This window comes from Trachemys scripta, chromosome 4, assembly GCF_013100865.1.
Source record: "Trachemys scripta elegans isolate TJP31775 chromosome 4, CAS_Tse_1.0, whole genome shotgun sequence".
Classification (NCBI taxonomy): domain Eukaryota; kingdom Metazoa; phylum Chordata; order Testudines; family Emydidae; genus Trachemys; species Trachemys scripta.
Genome location: NC_048301.1, coordinates 41,596,839 through 41,614,086, shown reverse-complemented (window position 1 = coordinate 41,614,086; position 17,248 = coordinate 41,596,839). Strand labels below are relative to the sequence as shown.

General features: G+C 47.4%; 1 protein-coding gene across 6 annotated transcripts in view; it reads left to right on the top strand.

Moving 5' to 3' along the window:
- The first annotated feature begins 205 nt into the window (after positions 1-205).
- GPATCH2L (G-patch domain containing 2 like) overlaps positions 206-17,248 on the top strand; it is a 37,390-nt gene continuing 20,347 nt past the window's right edge. For all 6 annotated transcript variants that reach the window (XR_004645481.1, XR_004645480.1, XM_034768473.1 and 3 more), the window contains exons 1-6: positions 206-284; positions 1,985-2,655; positions 7,055-7,119; positions 13,885-14,061; positions 14,654-14,733; positions 16,849-16,916. Coding sequence is in view for 4 of the 6 variants with exons in the window: in XM_034768473.1 (XP_034624364.1) it covers positions 1,997-2,655; positions 7,055-7,119; positions 13,885-14,061; positions 14,654-14,733; positions 16,849-16,916 (1,049 nt within the window). In the remaining 2 variants the exon portion in view is untranslated. The remainder of the gene's footprint in view (positions 285-1,984; positions 2,656-7,054; positions 7,120-13,884; positions 14,062-14,653; positions 14,734-16,848; positions 16,917-17,248) is intronic.

Below are 17,248 nucleotides of genomic sequence, written 5' to 3'. Positions count from 1 at the left end.
AGCTGTTGCTGCTGCAAAGACAGAGTCCGACGGGAGCAGAGAACAGAGCGCAGGCATCGTCCTGCCCCTCTCACCTGAGCTGCGGAGCCCTCAGGCGGCCCCCCGCGGCTCCGCGCCATGTGCCTCCCACAACCGCTCATCATTCGCACACCTCCCGCCTCGCGGGGCGGAAGTGTGCACGATGAGGGGGCGTGGCGCTGTGCGGGGCGGAAGTGACCCCCGCGACCGGAAGTCCTGTTCCGAGAGGAGGCTGAGGACCCCGGAGAGGCCGAGGCGGGCGCTGGGTGAGTGAGTGAGACCCGCCTTGACCTGGCCCGGCTCGAGTCTCGGGGGTTGGTTCGTGCGAAGGTCTGACATAGGTCGGGAGATGATGCCACGGCCTGGGGTGGTGCCAGATAGGGCCGGGGGCAGCTGGGGCCCGTGTGGGGGGTAGGGCCGGGGTATGGCGCCCAGGCAGGGAGGGCGCCGCGGGCGGGGCGAGGGTGGTTCCGGCCGAAGGGTGACAGCCGGCGGTGGGGAGATGACCGGGGGGAGTAGCTGAGGAAATGGAACACGAGTCGTGGCATCGGTCTGTGCTGGGGTTGGGTGAGGGAGGATTTTACCTACTTCTCCGACTCCTGGGTTAGAAAGGTGCCCAGAGCTTCAGTCCTGTGTGTTTCCCTGAGGCTTCTCAATCCCCAGGTCCTGGCCCCATCAGGGCTCTGGGGGAGGGCAAGGCATAATGTCCTCTATTTCCTGAGGCAGTTCTGCCCCAGTGTACACAAATCTACTGTAAATATTCCCATAAGGTGTTTTCCGTTTTCTGTGTTGTGGGTGCAGTTTGTTGCTATGGTTAGAAAGTGTCAGCATCTTAGTAGGAGTGAAATATCAGAGGGGTAGCCGTGTCAGTCTGGATCTGTAAAAAAACAACAGTGTCCTATGGCACTGTTAGTCTTAAAGGTGCCACAGGAGACTCTGTTGCTTTTTAGTAGGAATGGATTTATTGTTTTTGTATCAGAGGGGTAGCCGTGTTAGTCTGAATCTGTAAAAAACAACAGAGGGTCCTGTGGCACCTTTGAGACTAACAGAAGTACTGGGAGCATAAGCTTTCGTGGGTAAGAACCTCACTTCTTCAGATGCAGATGCAAGATGTTTTTGTAGTATCTCACTCCAAAGTGCATTACATTAAAGACCCACTGTGAATCAAGTGAGCAGTCATTTGTGGGGTGGGGAACCACAGCTGTTTGATAGGGCACAGCAACACTACACAACAGTTTGGGTGAGAGATGAAGAACAATCCCATGTAGAACTGCAATCGCTGGGGAGATGTAACAAACTAGATTATAATTACACAGACTGAAATTTGATCAGTACTCCAGGAGTTAATATCTGATTCCCCCACCTCAAAAAAAAAAAGGGGGGGCATCATGGAATCTTTGTGACTGCATTAGTATGAGACTTAAGCTTTATTCCTCTTTGGAAAGACTGACCCTCATGCAGCAGAGAGTCTTTAATACCCACTGTGCCATTGGTCTGAGCCAAGTGTGCCACCTATTAAGTCACTCAGTCCCTACGTGACTGGTAGAGGCCTCCAATCCATGTACTGAACAGGCCCAATCTCGTTTTTTGGTTATAACAGCTGATGGTATGACATCACATGGTGTTCTGAATGCAGGCCATTTCACTTTTAGGCTGGATATTGGGACATAGTACTTCAAGGAAGAAAATGCAATCTCATGTCCGTATCAGGCATAAACTTGTCTCTAATTGCTATAGCATGAGGCACTCTTGGCTGGAAAGGGGAAGTGGTAGCTGTAATTTTAAAGGGAAGACTGAGCTGTAGCACAAGAAGAACAGTTTGCCTGCATTAGTCCTATTGGGCAGGTCCAAGGTGAGTGTCTAACCAAGTTGCTGATGTGAAGAAGGCTCTAGTTTATGCTGGTCTAGTGATGTGCTCTTACAGTGACATTAGTGGCTGGTGCTAATTGTTTGTTTTCGTGTTTAGTAGACATTTCCCATGGATGAGCTGGTGCATGACTTGGCCTCGGCCTTGGAGCAGACCTCAGAACAAAACAAGCTGGATGAGCTGTGGGAAGAGATGGCCCTGAGCCCACGGCAGCAGCGGCGGCAGCTTCGCAAGAGGAGGGGTCGTAAGCGGCGCTCAGACTTCACGCACCAGGCGGAGCATGCCTGCTGCTACAGTGAGGCTTCGGAATCAAGCTTGGATGAAGCCATGAAGGACTGTCGTGAGGTGTTGACTGCCAACTTCAGTGACTCAGATGACATGGCTGTGGCCAAACGCCACCCAGCTCTGAGTGCCACCCTAAAGAGCAAGCAGCATTCTTGGCATGAGTCGGACTCCTTCACGGAAAATGGACCCTGCCGACCCCTCAGGCGTCGCCGGAAGGTGAAACGTGTGACCTCAGAGGTAGCTGCTAGCCTCCAGCAGAAACTCAAGGTGTCAGAGTGGAACTATGAGAGAGGCTATAGGTTCAAGTCAGCCAAGAAGCAGCGTCTGTCACGCTGGAAGGAGAATGCCCCTTGGACTTCATCCAATCATGGCCTGTGTGAGTCAGTAGAGAACAGGCCCTTCCTAAGTAAAGGCGGGAGGAAGGAGAGGATGGAGTGTGAAGCGGATGAACAAAAACAGGGTTCTGATGAAAACATGTCTGAATGGTGAGCTCTCCAGGCCTTTCCTTCCCCTACCACAATCAGATTTTCAACTTCCTTTACAGCTGCTTGCAAAGACTGTGCCTGCTCTAGGTAATTCTCTCTCAAACAAAAGTGCTACTTTTCCCTTAAAGATACAAGAAAAAAAATCCCCAAACCCTTCACAAGGTGCAGACCCTGGCCTGCAGTCCTTGCGAGCAATCCTACGGTGCTAAATCAATGTGCATGTTGTCCTCATGACCCAGTAGTGACGGGTATGTTGTATTCATAACAAACCGGTGCACTTCTGGCTCCAATGAGAAGTCTGTTGTCTCTGTCTTCACAGTGACAACCAGCATGCTAGTGGCTCTAGTCTTTGCAAGTAAAACCATGTTGACAAGTCTGTGAGTGATGGATGAGACTGATTTCAGTTTCATGATGCCAAGGGTTTATGAGAAACAGCAAAGGAAAACAGAACAAATTTCCTGTAGTGACCAGTTAGGCTTGTTTGCAGTTACTGTATGTACCTTGATCAAAACATTGTTCTGTTTACAAGTTAGTGCATGTTAGTTGTCTAGTGTAGTTGTAACAAAGGCATAGATCAAGGTGAGGCCTTCCTTACTGAAGAGAGGATGCTATTTTTGCCATCTAAAAATGGGAAAAGACATTTTTATCTAGTAGTCCCAGAGAGGAGATATCGAGTAGCACCTTGAGAATGTACATCAATGACAATGGGCAGATAGATTCCCTCACTTGATGGAGCAGTAATAGATATTGCTAGCCCTCTCGAGGTACTTTCTACACCAATCAGTATCTCTTCCATCATGTTCAATTGAACTTAAACCAGCTGGCTTTCATCCAGCCTTATCTATGCCAGCCATTGAGAAAGCAAACACACAGCTTTGTTTTGGTCCATCACCTGAGGAATGCGCTGGGTGATTGTTTTGTTTTCCCTCAGTTGGTTCCTTTCCCTCAGACTAATAAGGGTATGTCTACACTACAAAATCATGTTGACCTAAGTTACCATGACATACAGCCACTCCATTAATTAAATCGCTTTTGCATGTCCAAACTATGCTCCTAGTGTCAGCGGTGTGCATCCTCACCAGGAGTGCTTGTACTGATTTAACTGTTAGTGTGGGGTGGCTTCAGAAAATCAGCAACTGTCGATGTAAGCAACACAGTATCTATGCTGATGCTGCGTCGACCTAACGAAATCAATCTAAGCACTACACCTCTCACAGAAGTGGAGTTACTAAGGGTATGTCTACACTGGAAACTTCAAAGAACTGCTGCGGGAACGCTCCCGCGGCAGCGCTTTGAAGTGCGTGTGTGGTTGTGCATGAGTGCTGGGAGAGAGCTCTCCCAGCGCTCCTGGTAATTCACCTCCACGAGGGGATTAGCTCTGAGCGCTGGGAGTGCGGCTCCCAGCGCTTGGAGCCTGTCTACACTACTGCTTTAAAGCGCTCAGACTTGCTGCACTCGGGGGTGATTTTTCACACCCCCCCCCCCCCCCCCCGAGCCAGCAAGTTACAGCGCTATAAAATGTAAATGTAGACAAGCCCTAAGTTGCAGTAGTTGGCGAGTTACATCGGTGGGAGCTACATTTTAGTGTAGATGCTTACAGAGTTAGGTCGATGTAAGCTGCCTTGCATTGACCTAATTCTGTAGTGCAGACCAGGGCTTATTGTGCATATGTTTGCATCAAATGACACTTGCCATCTGCTGCCAAATTGTTGGGATTCTCTTTGGAAATCCAGAGGTCAAAAGGTTTGACCATCTTACCTCCACATGTATGGTCTGGGCTGTGGCTTGGGGAGGGGAGTTAGAGGAAGAATACATAGGGCAGATCAAACCAGAATAGTCCAAGGGCGGTCTGAGAACATCCTTGAGTAACACATGTGCTACCTCAAGTTCATGGATGACGCATTGTCTGTCTAATCTTTCACATAGAACAAAATCTATCTATACTTCTTTTGTATCGCTCAGTTTCAAATTGGATGTTGTATTAAGTTTACCAGCCAGTGATAAGGTGAGCCCTTGTTTTATCTTGATGTTTTCTGGGCTCATAGAATGACCAGTTACTCCCCAGTTTGTAGTTTAGTTCCTTGTAAATAGTAGCAGGTTTGGTGACAGCCTGTAGTGGCAGTCATGAGCCTGGCTCAGCTGATGTATTAGAGGCTTATCTCTCAGGAAAGAAAAAATCCCCTTCTCCTGGAAGGCAAGTGACAGAGACAGAGTGCTCAGCCTCCCCCTCCTTCTCCAGCCCGGCCTGACCTTCTTCAGCCCCTTGGTGCTTCTTGTTTTCTTATTTTTATAGAAAATCAATATCCCTCCTGACACAAACAATAGCTCAGGAGCAGGAATAAACGTCGGAAAGCTGAGATCTCTGTCCATCACCTCTCACTTTAACTCCCCCAAACTATTTAATTATAAGCGTGCTTTGCTCCAGGTGTTTGCGACAGTGAAATTGCTAAATGAGGACCATTTTAACCAAAGATTGGGCGATCAATAACACTCTATAGCAGTAGCTTGTCGGATCAATAGCATTCATTATTTCATGGTTAAGTTAAGTAGCCTCCTTTGCAAGTGGAGGTCATTAATCAGTGCTTACTGGACCTGAGGAAAGGCTTGTGTACAGGATACTCAGTTTTCCAGGCCTGAAATATAAAGGGGGTGTAGGTAAGGATATCTTTCCATGAACCTTTGTGCTGATACTGCAGGTAGAATGCTGGGCATAGTATGCATCTATAAGGCACTGCAGGGTTTTCTAGTACTTTTAGGTACCTGCTATGCTGTTAATTTGATTAGGAACTTGGTTTAATAATCCTTTCCCTTTCTTATGTTTCCTGGTCCTATGCTTTAAGTACTGTCCCTTTCTCATACAGCATGTTAGGAGATGGATGGCACAAACTTTATAAGAGGCTGGCTTAGAACTTGGTGTTAAGTTGCATGCTAGAATATGGGAGGTAAACATCTGTATGTTTAAAACTACCAATGGAAAAATGGACTCTAATGCATTGATGAAGGTTCAGACTTTCAGGTATCCAGTGTAATGGATTGTCTTAGCTAGTTTACAGAACATGTTTTAAAAAAAGCAATAATATGCTTCACAGCATGTGGTTTTAGTGAGTACTTACAGTTAATTGTGGATGGGGTGACACTCACTGTCCGTTTGCCTTGTGTCCCATAAAGTTCCCTGAGGATATTAGTGGCTGGTATAACCGCACACCATGCTGTGTGATGTTGCTCTTACAGGGTACATGGGGATCTTCTCTAACCACACTGTTGAGATTGTTTCAGATGCTAAGTTACAGCTAGCATTCACTTCTCCCATAAGGCCCTGTAACCCATGTGCGGGGTGTTGCTTTTGCTGAGAGATCTCAGAACAATGGAGGTATTGTATAATATGTCCTAGAAAAGAAAATCCTAGCATTAAACCATCAAATACCTAGGATTGACAGCACAATGTTCAACCTTTTCAAAACTTTTTACAGACAGTTAGCAGTTTTCTACTCAGATTATTTTCCAAATAAATTCCTTGATAAACTGTCTTCTGGAGCAGCTGCAGTGGCCAAGTTTAAAACTCAGTGTAACTGGTGGTTACCTACAGCCGCGGGCGATGTAGTACTAGTTTATTTGGATGAGTAGTGAGGGACTTGAGGCCTGGTCTACATCTAAACTTAGGTTGACCTAGCTACGTTGCTCAGTCAGGGCTGTGAAAAATGTCATGCCCTGTGTGATGTAATTAGGTCATCCTAGCCCCTACTGTAGATGCAGGTAGGCTGAGGGAATAATTCTTCCATTAACCTAGGTACTGCCTCTTGAGGGGGTGAACTTACAACAACAACCACCAAAAAACCCCTTCTGTTGCTGTAGTATCTATGCTACAGTGGCACAGCTGTGCTGCTGTAGTGCTTGAAGTGTAGACCCTTACAGTCCCTTATCCAGCCAAAGAGAGGAGAAAGCATTTGTTTCATTTATGTTGGAAAATGGGAGTCTAAAAAGAAAAAAGTTGTGGTACAATTGCCAGTGGCCATCGGGTGACCTACAAAGGGAGCATTTAGCTTAATTTCTGTTGCCTGGTCGTTACCAGAGAAGGGGATATCTGCAGAGAGTGTCATAAATATGATTGTTAGCCTTGGCGCCTTGGCCTAATCCCATTTTTGATAATTATGTTCTGATAACCTAAAATTTCCGTTTTTAACTGGATACAGGATTCTTCCTAAACTGCATAATGTTATAGTGAGCTGTTGTTAGACAGCTGTCATGTTCCATGCCAGAGGCAGTCATGTCAGTGATGAATTGATTCCCATTTTGTGTGGTGTATATAAAGCACTTTGGGATCCTTTTGGGATGAAAGGCACTGGCAAAATGTAAAAGATTACTGCATACCCTTCAGCGGTTAACTGTTTGTTCTTTGCAGTGAAACCAGCAGCGTATGCAGCAGCAGTGACACTGGCCTCTTCACCAATGACGAAAGCCGTCAAGGTAACTACTGTCTCGTGATTTCCCTCCTCCACAATTTGGGAATTTCTCTTTTACTATGCTTGTAAATGCAAATTCCAAGGCAGTGCAGGACTAGAGATTGGAGGGGATCAGGATGTGCGGAGGAGGGATAGTGGCTGGGGAAAGGGCTAGGAGTCAGAAGAATTGGCTCAGATCACAAAGGTGTTCCATGTGATTTCAATAAAAATCATGCTTTTCTTATGGAAATGCTGTGATATTTATTAAATGTATAAAATCCAAATACTGGAAAGTGCGATATAAGGCAATATGTATATATGGGTTCTTGGGGACGACCACTCAGACTTTGCTGCTACACTTGGTACACTTGGCTACACTTGCAAGTTACAGCGCTGTAAAGGCTCCCCCAGCGCTGTAACTCACTCCCTGTCCACACTGGCAAGGCATTTGCAGCGCTGTATCTCCGTGGTTGCAGCGCTGCATGTACTCCACCTCTCCGAGAGGAATAGCAAGTATTGCGCTGCCGCTGCAGCACTGCGGCGCCAGTGTGGCTGCCCAATGCGCTGTGAATGGCCTCCAGAATTATTTGGCAGTATCCCACAATGCCTGTTCTAGCCACTCTGGTTATCAGTTCAAACTCTACTGCCCTGGCCTCAGGTAACCAACCATGTGACCGACCCTTTACATTCCCCGGGAATTTTAAAAATCCCCTTCTTGTTTGCTCAGCCTGGGGTGGTGTGGAGTGCTATCAGCGAATCTTTCCAGGTGACCATGGCTCCACGCGCCAAGCGAGCCCCAGCATGGAGCAATGGCGAGTTGCTGGACCTCATCAGTGTTTGGGGGGAGAAAGCTATACAGTCCCAACTGCGCTCCAGCCGTGGGAATTACAATACCTTCGGGAAGGTATCAAAGGACATGATGGAAAGGGGCCATGACCGGGACGCCCTGCAGTGCAGGATTAAAGTGGAGGAGCTGTGGAGTGCCTACCGCAAAGCCCGCGGCGCAAACGGCCTCTCGGGTGCTCCCCCCGCGACCTGCCAATTCTACAAAGAGCTGGATGCGATACTTGGGGTTAACCCCACCTCCACTCCGAGCACCACCATGGACACTTCAGAGCCGGGGGTCGGGGGGAGAGGAGGAGGAGGAGAAGAAAAACGGGAGCGATGGTGGTGGGCCGGATGGAGACACCCCGGAATCCCTGGAGCCATGCAGCCAGGAGCTCTCCTCGAGCTAGGAGGAAGGTAGCCAGTCGCAGCGGCCGGTACTTGGTGGAGGACAAACAGAAGAACAGGTTCCCAGTAAGTGTTTGTTTGTTTTTTTTCGGGAAGGAACTTTTTCGGTGCGGGCTCTTTGGGAGAGGAGGGTTAGGCATGCATGCCTAGATGTGGAATAGTGCATTGATGTGGTTTATCACATCGCGGTAATTGGCCTCGGTAATCTCCTCGAATGTCTCATCCAGAACGTGTGCAATGCGCTTGCGCAGGTTTATCGGGAGAGCCACCGTGGTCCTTGTCCCAGCCAGGCTAACGTGTCTGTGCCGCGAGGGGCGGGAGGACCATTGCTGCACACAGGCAAGCTGCATATGGGCCGGGGCGGAAGCCGCATTGCAGTAGAAGACCCTCCCTTGCTTCCCAGGTCACCCTCAGCAGCGAGATATCGTCCAGGACGAACTCCTGTGGAAAATGTTGGGATAGTGTTCAGTGTAGGTGCCCCCTGAAGCTGTTGGCTCTCCCCAAGGCACAGAAACCCAGAGGACAGTGCAGCCCTGAAACAATCAGTCCCCCTTACTCACCATTTTGAGGCTCCCGTGGGATGTGTACTCTGTTTCGGACGGGAAAATTATGCTATTGTGTAGACCCTGTTGTTTTCTACTCCTTAAGTGCGGGGGGGAATCATTACTCTGTCTGGTATAAACAATGCTGCCTCTGTTAAAGGTTGCATTTTGCCTATACAGCTGCATCAACCTTGAGACCTCAGCCGTCCCTCTTGTCGCCTGCTCAGAGACTGCAAAGTCTCAGACCGCGAAAAAGCAAAGAAGACATGCCGCAAGAAGTGATGCGGCAATCTATTAAAGAGAATGAGAAAGCACAGAACTGGAGGGAGAGAGAAAGCAGGATCCGCCAGGAAAACGCAGCGCACCGGCGGCAAAGCACTGATAGGCTCATAAGCATCCTGGAGCGCCAAGCAGATGCTATCCAGGAGCTGGTAGCCATGCAGAAAGAGGAGCAGTACCGCAAACGCCTCCCCCCTACAGCCCTTGTCCCAAAACTTTTTCCATTGTGCCCCACTGTCACCTCCAACCCACTTTCCCCAACTTCCGTGTTCTTCATGCCACCCGCTGCCTCCAACNCCCCCCCCCCCCCCCCCCAGCCCTTGTCCCAAAACTCTTTCCGTTGTGCCACACTGTCACCTCCAACCCACTTTCCCCAACTTCTGTGTTCTTCACGCCACCCCTGCCTCCAACGCCAGTATCTTCACCACCCAGCCTTGAAAACCACGACCCTTACCCTCTGCACTCAACCCCCATCACCATGCAGTATAGCTGTCCTGAAGTGCAGCACTCACTGCACAGCACACCAGACAGGACATATGCGAATCTGTGATTGTACTGTTCCCCACTCCACACCCTTGTTTCTTTTCAATACATTTTTTTTTTCTTTTCAATAAATGGATTATTTGGCTTTGAAAACATTCTTTATTATTGCATTAAGTAAAAGACACCTTAGCCCAGGAAATAAACAGGCACTGCAAGTCTGCTTGTCTGCTAAGCAGACACTGATTCCTAAAGATTGGAACTACTGCACTTCACTCCCATGCAGGGCACCAGATATCACTGCTGGTTTTCAGCCTCAAATTGCTCCCTCAAGGCATCCCTAATCCTTGCAGCCCCACGCTGGGCCCCTGTAATAGCCCTACTCTCTGGCTGTGCAAATTCAGCCTCCAGGTGTTGAACCTCAGAGGTCCATGCCTGAGTGAAGCTTTCACCCTTCCCCTCACAAATATTATGAAGGGCACAGCGCGTGGATATAACTGCGGGGATGCTGTTTTCGGCCAAGTCCAGCTTCTCATTCAGAGATTGCCAGCAGCCCTTTAAACAGCCAAAGGCACACTCCACAGTCATTCAGCACCGGCTCAGCCTGTAGTTGAACCGTTCCTTGTTGCTGTCAAGGCTCCCTGTGTAGGGTTTCATGAGCCACGGCATTAACGGGTAAGCAGGATTTCCAAAGATCACAATGGGCATTTCAACTTCCCCTACCGTGATCTTCACGCTCTGGGAAAAAAGTCCCGGCCTGCATCTTCCTGAACAGCCAAGTGTTCTGAAAGATGCGCGCGTCAAGCACCTTTCTGGGCCAGCCTGTGTTAATTTCAATGAAACGCCCACGGTGATCCACAAGCGCCTGGAGAACCGTAGAGAAATACCCCTTCCGATTAACGTACTCTGATCCTAGATGGGGTGGTGCCAGAATAGGAATGTGCGTCCCATCTATCGCCCCTCCACAGTTAGGGAACCCCATTTGTGCAAAGCCATCCACTATTTCCTGCACGTTACCCAGAGTCACAGTTCTTCTGAGTAGGATGCGATTAATGGCCTTGCAAACTTGCATCAACACAATTCCAACTGTCGACTTTCCCACTCCAAACTGGTTTGCGACCGACTGGTAGCTGTCTGGAGTTGCCAGCTTCCAACTTGCAATAGCCACCTGCTTCTCCACTGGCAGGTCAGCTCTCAATCTTGTGTCCTTGCGCCGCAGGGTGGGGGCAAGCTCCTCATACAGTCCCATGAAAGTGGCTTTTCTCATCCGAAAGTTCTGCAGCCACTGCTTATTATCCCAGACTTCCATGACAATGTGATCCCACCACTCGGTGCTTGTTTCCCGAGCCCCAAAGTGGCGTTCCACGGTGCTGAGTATGTCCGTGAATGCGAGAAGCAATTTTGTGTCGTACGCATTACACGGCTCGATAGCATCGTCGGACTCCTCACCCTCACTCTCACTGTCACTTTGGATCTTAAGGAATAGTTCGACAGCCAAACGTGACGTGCATATGCCTCAGCAGTTCGGACTTCATTTCCTGCAGACAGATCGCACTGCACAGAAACCGTTGAAAGATGGGGCCAAAGGTGGACGGAAACAAAGGGATTTCTGGGATGCGAAGCGATTCATCACGGGGCATTGGGACAGAACCCGGAACCCCCCGTACCCACGCCCCCTTCCCACAACCCACGGCGCCAGAATGGGGAAAAGTGCTCTGTGGGATAGCTGCCCATAATGCACCACTCCCAATAGCGCTGCAATTGCCGCAAATGTGGCCACGACAGTGTGCTGGGCAGCTGTCAGTGTGGACAGACTGCAGCGTTTTCCCTACTCAGCTGCACGATATCAGGTTTAACTCACAGCGCCGTACATCTGCAAGTGTAGCCAAGGCCTTAGTTACAGTGAGGTCATCAGAACTCCATGATGTCTCTATCAATAGAGGTCAATTGTTTGTATATTATATTGCAAAAGTTCCCACAATCTGCTTGTCATGCTTGGTCCATTCAGAAACATACTGGTCCAGAGAGCTCACAATCTAAGATGACAAGCAACATACTAAGCCTGGTGGAGGTGCAACAACCAAAATGTGTGTATTGGGCAGGGGAGAAGCAGTTCTCAGAAGTTTGTGGACTCTCACACTTCAACTGGTGTTGGTGTTGAATTTGTAACATATACATTCTTTGTCCAAGATTATTATTAGGTACTGGAGTTAAATAGATGTCAACCAAAGAAACAAACACAAATGTTTAAACAGTGACTAAAAATCCCGTCCCCTCTCTGTTGCTCAAATTCCAATCTCTTAAATTTTGTGATGTCATAATTTCATTAATTCTCCAGTCTTTGGCTGTGTCTACATTGGGAAAATGCTTTGTTAGAAAATATGTTAATTAGTACGTTTTGGCTAATATGTCAAATGTGCCACAGTACCTACTGTAGACAGGGACAGTTGCTTTAAAAATTATATCTTTTTAAACATGACTGTCTCTGTCTACACTAGTTGCCACTTCATGTTTGACATCATTTTAGCTAAAACATTTTAACACATTTTCTTACATGATGCTTTTTCCCAACATAGACAAAGCCTTAAATGTTCTGCTGCTGTTTACACTCTAATGTGAAAAACAAGCAAGGAAAAAATACCCTTTTTGGACAAACTCCTTCCAAAGCTTCTTTATCAATCATAAAGAAGCAAAAGAAAGGGCACAAACCCAATTGTTTTACTTTGCAAGTCACCTTTAAACTTAATGTTCTGGCCCAATCCCAACTTAGTTAATTACATTCTGCTTCACTAAATTTCCCATGTAGTTTCAACTGGATACAGGTTTCTTCCCTTTTTGTCCTTTAACTATTATGTTATTGGAACAGTTGGTATTATCCATCCCAGCAGCAGATGCATTTCATTGGTGGAGGAGTGGTCCCTGTGTATAGTTTGAACATAAGTTTATAAAATGCTTTGGGATCTTTCAGGGTGAAAGGCACTGTAGGAGCAGTGGATGCTGATCTTTATTGTCTGTCTAATGTAGCAAGTGACTTTGAAGGAAATTGCTTGAGATATGAGTTACTGAGCTTATGCTCTAGTGTCCAAAGTAGCTGACCTGTTTATACACATGATCCGTTTTCCAGTGTTTGGGGGAACAGTCCCTATTTAATTTTTTAACACTTCTGAAGCCTCTGTCTAGAGTGTATGTATCAAATATATATAAGAATAAATATCTGAATGAATTATCCTGATTCCAGGCACTTGCCTGTTATTGTGGGTAGTTTCGGGGGGCTGCTGATGTGATCGGGGCTGCTTGCTTCATTTGTTTAATGATTGGTTTTCAGAGTGGATGCAGGACTGGATTATTGTCTCAGGATGAGGTCTGACACCAGTGCTGCATGGAGCTGCCTGCTTTTTCTCAGCCTGCTCACTTGTTACTTTTCCAAGGAGAATTCTAACCAGGCAGCTTTAACAGAATATTATCTAGTGCAGTTCAGTTACCAGGACACAGCTGTGTTAATTGCACTGGCTCTGCTTGTTGGAGACTTTTGAGGTGGTTAGTTGTTGCTATCCCAGGCATGAGTGGGTTGTGGTCTTGACCGGTCCTGAGGAGTTTTCAAAGAGCCAGATGTATGGCACAATTAATACTCATTGACCCTTTCTGTGCTCTAAGCCACCAGCCATTCCTAATGGCATGATGTGCTTTTCCTTGAAGCTCCTGTCCTCAGTGTGGCTCATTCTTCCTGATGTACAGGTTGGTAGCATGTGCAGCATTTGCTCCTCTTCCCCCCTCCCCCCCATTTTGAGGGCTCCTTTGTAGTAGCCGATAATGCTTGTGCCAGGCCACTACACTTCCACCTCCCCTGCAGTAATTACATTGGACAAAGAGCTGCACCTGTACATCAGACACCACACAGTACTGAAATAATGTAAGTGAGACGCAGCCACAAAAGAGCAATAAAGCTGCCTCAGCCTCCTAAACACGTCAGTAAAGAGGACCCATCCAACAAAGAAGCCTTCATGCTGGGCGATCTACTTTCTATGGGAAATGCTGCTTATGCCACTGTAGACTGAGCACAAGAATAATTGGAGCACTTGTTGAATTCCCCATAATTATAGTACTATCAATTAAACTTAATATAAAACTGCTATTAAATGTAGGAGTAACTCCCAAAGAGTCTTCAAGTGACTTTGGTAGTTTTTTGATGTGGAATATGTAACATTTTGATGGTCACTCAGAGGAGATGTTGGAGTAACTCTGTGTTGCTTCTCTAGGGGATGATGAGCAGAGTGATTGGTTCTATGAGGGAGAATGTGTCCCAGGATTCACCGTCCCCAACCTACTGCCCAAGTGGGGAGCAGATCACCGGTCTGAGGTGGAGCGAATGGACTCTGGCCTGGAAAAACTCTCCGACTCTACGTTCCTTTTGCCCTCCCGGCCTGCTCAGAGGGGTGAGCTCCACAGGGAATGGGATGGGTTCAGAAGTGTGTTTGTGAACCTTTAAATGGCAGAGGGAGCAGATTTCATTCACAGAGATGCTGAACTTAAGCTGATATTAAAGTTGACCTGTTTATAGATTTTTAAAATATGCTTGCTTTGGATTATTTTGTCGTGCCCTATCTTTAGACTGGTGTGATGTGGACACTCTGCATGTACCTCTACAGTAAATGGAATTTTGATATTGTGTTTGCTGTTATCTGTAAAGCAAACAGAAGTCTAGATTAAAGATGGCTGCACCAGCCAAAAGAGAACACTGTGAAACGGTGTGTGATCCTTCATTTCAGCTGCCTACATTCTTCAGTCTCCCTTTTATAATGTATAGATTTTTATCTGTAGCTCTTGGGTAAGTCTTCTCGTGGAGAAACTGAGGCACAGAGGTTCTGACTTGTCCAAGGTCACACAAAGCAGAGTATAAAACCCAGTTCTCATGACTCTGAATTCCATACTCTTCTAGGCACTGGAGCACAAGGCCTCTCATCACTGTATTGCCAGGAACAACCTTCTGCCTTCAGTGCTCAGCCTTTTCCTTTTTTTGGTTTTCAGGGTTTCATGCTCGTCTGAACCGCCTTCCAGGAGCTGCTGCCCGCTGTCTCAGAAAGGGACGTAGGAGACTCGTTGGCAAGGTATTGCCTCTTCCAAGAGGGTAATTCTGTGTCTGCTCTGCTGGTCAGTTTGGAGCTGCTGCTCTAAGGCAGAAAGTGGATTATTTTGTGCAGAAGGACCCTGTGTGGTGGTCTGTCACATACTACTTGCTTTGAAAAATAACTATTTGGTTTTCAGCCGGCTGTTAAGACTCTATAGACAAGCAGCCAAAGAAGGTGGGAAGATGGAGGGTGAATACAGAGGGAGCTATATGGCAGGAAGCTTGGCTGAGCATAAGGGGAAATGACAACATTGATGTATCTGGGAGAACTGAGCAGATTCAAACCCTGGGAGGCAAAGACTGTGAGCTTAAACTTGATGTTGAAGGTGAAGAGAAGCCAGAGTTTTGAACAGAGAAACAACACGGTCTGATTGGCACCAGAGAATTATGATTTTAGCTGCATCATTTTGGATGGCTGAAAGGACAGGAGGTCAGAGAGAAGGTTCCACTAATGAATGCAAGAAATGACCAAAACCCTTGGCCAGGATTACAGCAGTTGGCATAGAGAGAAAAGAACATATCTTATATCTGTTACAAAAGGAGAGACAGGATTTACCACAAGCCTGCATGTGGTGGGAAAGAGGAAAGCCACGTCAATGTTGGGATGATGGGGCGGAGAGCAGAGTTATCAACTATGATGGAGTAAGGAGGCTTTTGGGGATAAAGTAAGGTGAGGGATTGGGTGTTTATTGGTGGACTTACTCTGCGTTCTTGGAGACTCTGGTTTATATTCACTGGTGAAGGTCCAGTTTCCCTGCCAGCCTCCTGCCTAAGGATTGGGGGGAAAGAGTAAGACCTCTCAGCTGCAGAAAGGAAGCCCTCCCACTTTGTGAGGACAGCGTCTCCAATGATTCAGAGTTTGGGGGAGGGTATGTGTCAGGGGTGTAGTTCCTCTCCCTTCTCTATTAGTCATACTCAACAGCTCCTGTTCTTTCCTTCTTCAGCCCATTCACCTTTAGTTGTAGCCAGCATTTAAAATAAGAGTCCTCAGCTGATGTGAAATCTGCTTTGAGCAGAGCTCTTCAGGCCACCTGAAAGGGCCTGTGCCTGTTGGAGGCTCCTCTGAAGATCCCAAATGAGAAGGATAATATTTACTTGTTTAATTCATCTTCATCACCTTAAAGGGATCTTTGTCATTTCCAGCGGAGGTCACTGCTCCCCCTCTAAATTGTAATCATAAATAATGAGTTTCATTCAGCGCTCCCCGCCAGCGAGCTGCTAATTACCCAAAGTACGGCTTGTAATTTACACAGTAATAAACCGTAAATTTAAACATTATGGCACTTTAAGTTAATAATTTTCCTGCTGTAACAAATAGCCCATCTTTGTTCACCCCTGCTGCCGCCGCTGCCTCCCCTAAACCTCATGTTCATTTGTGCCCAGGCAGTTTGGCATAAGCTCTGGAGAGTCTGGCCTGTGAAGCTGCCTTCTCCCCTCATATCTGGAGCCTGACATACACCTCTTTCCCCACCCCTCCCCCCACAGTGAATTTTTTATGGCCAATTGCTATGTGAAGATGAACAGCTTGATATTTAGAGTCTCCTGCGTGAATGTGTACAGGCAACAAACATGCGCTTTGGAGAGAACCAAACTTCCAAAGCAGTTCCTCCCTCCTGGAATGTGCTTTTACTCAACTGCTCCAGGGGTTTTTACTTAATCTACTGCTTTCGGAAATTCCAAGCTCCCAAGCGGAGCCCTTCAGTTCCCTTCTCTGTGCTGGTGAAATTCCCCTTCCCCATCGTCTCTTCCCCTCCCCCCCTTTTTTTTGTGGTATGCAGTGCATGTTGTAAAGGAGGGAGAAGGAGGAAGGTTCAGTTTCATGAGAAAGAGGATCTGATGGTTCCACTTAGTAGGAACCATAGGAACTCCTTGCTACCTGAGCTGAGTCTCATGCCCACCTCACCCAGCAGCCTGGAGTAACTGCTTATAGGAGCTTTGAGTCCCTGAGGGGATTCACAGTCCTCACTGCCAGGCTCAGAGAGGTTACTCTGGGAAAACAGGACCTTGAATATATGTGTGGTGTCTGTGCTGTCTGCTTCTTGGAGAAGGAGGGGGAATGTCTCAGATGAAGCTTTTGCCTATTTTTATGTTTCAGGAGACCAGCTTGAGCACTCTGGGCAGTGAGAGGATGGGTCACATCGTTAGTGACCCACGTCAAAAAGAGTAAGGACCTATCTGCTACTGATTATGGTCTAGCACTTTGAGTAGGTGAAGGAGAGGGTAAACTGTGCAATACATTGAGACTGCTCCTTTCCATCTGCTCACTGGGACTGGACGGAGTGAAAACAAAATAGCCTGTGAGATGGGAGATAGTTGGGTCCAAAACTGACTTGTTCTTCCCTTCTGTCCTATTTGCATTTGCTCATATCCCCTCATTATGGGTCTGCCCCAATGTATGGCTACGGCATGCTATCCCTTGATAATTACATTGAACCTTCCTCCTTCTCCCTCCTTTACCACATGCACTTCTCAAATCCATTGGTCCCCAGCACAGC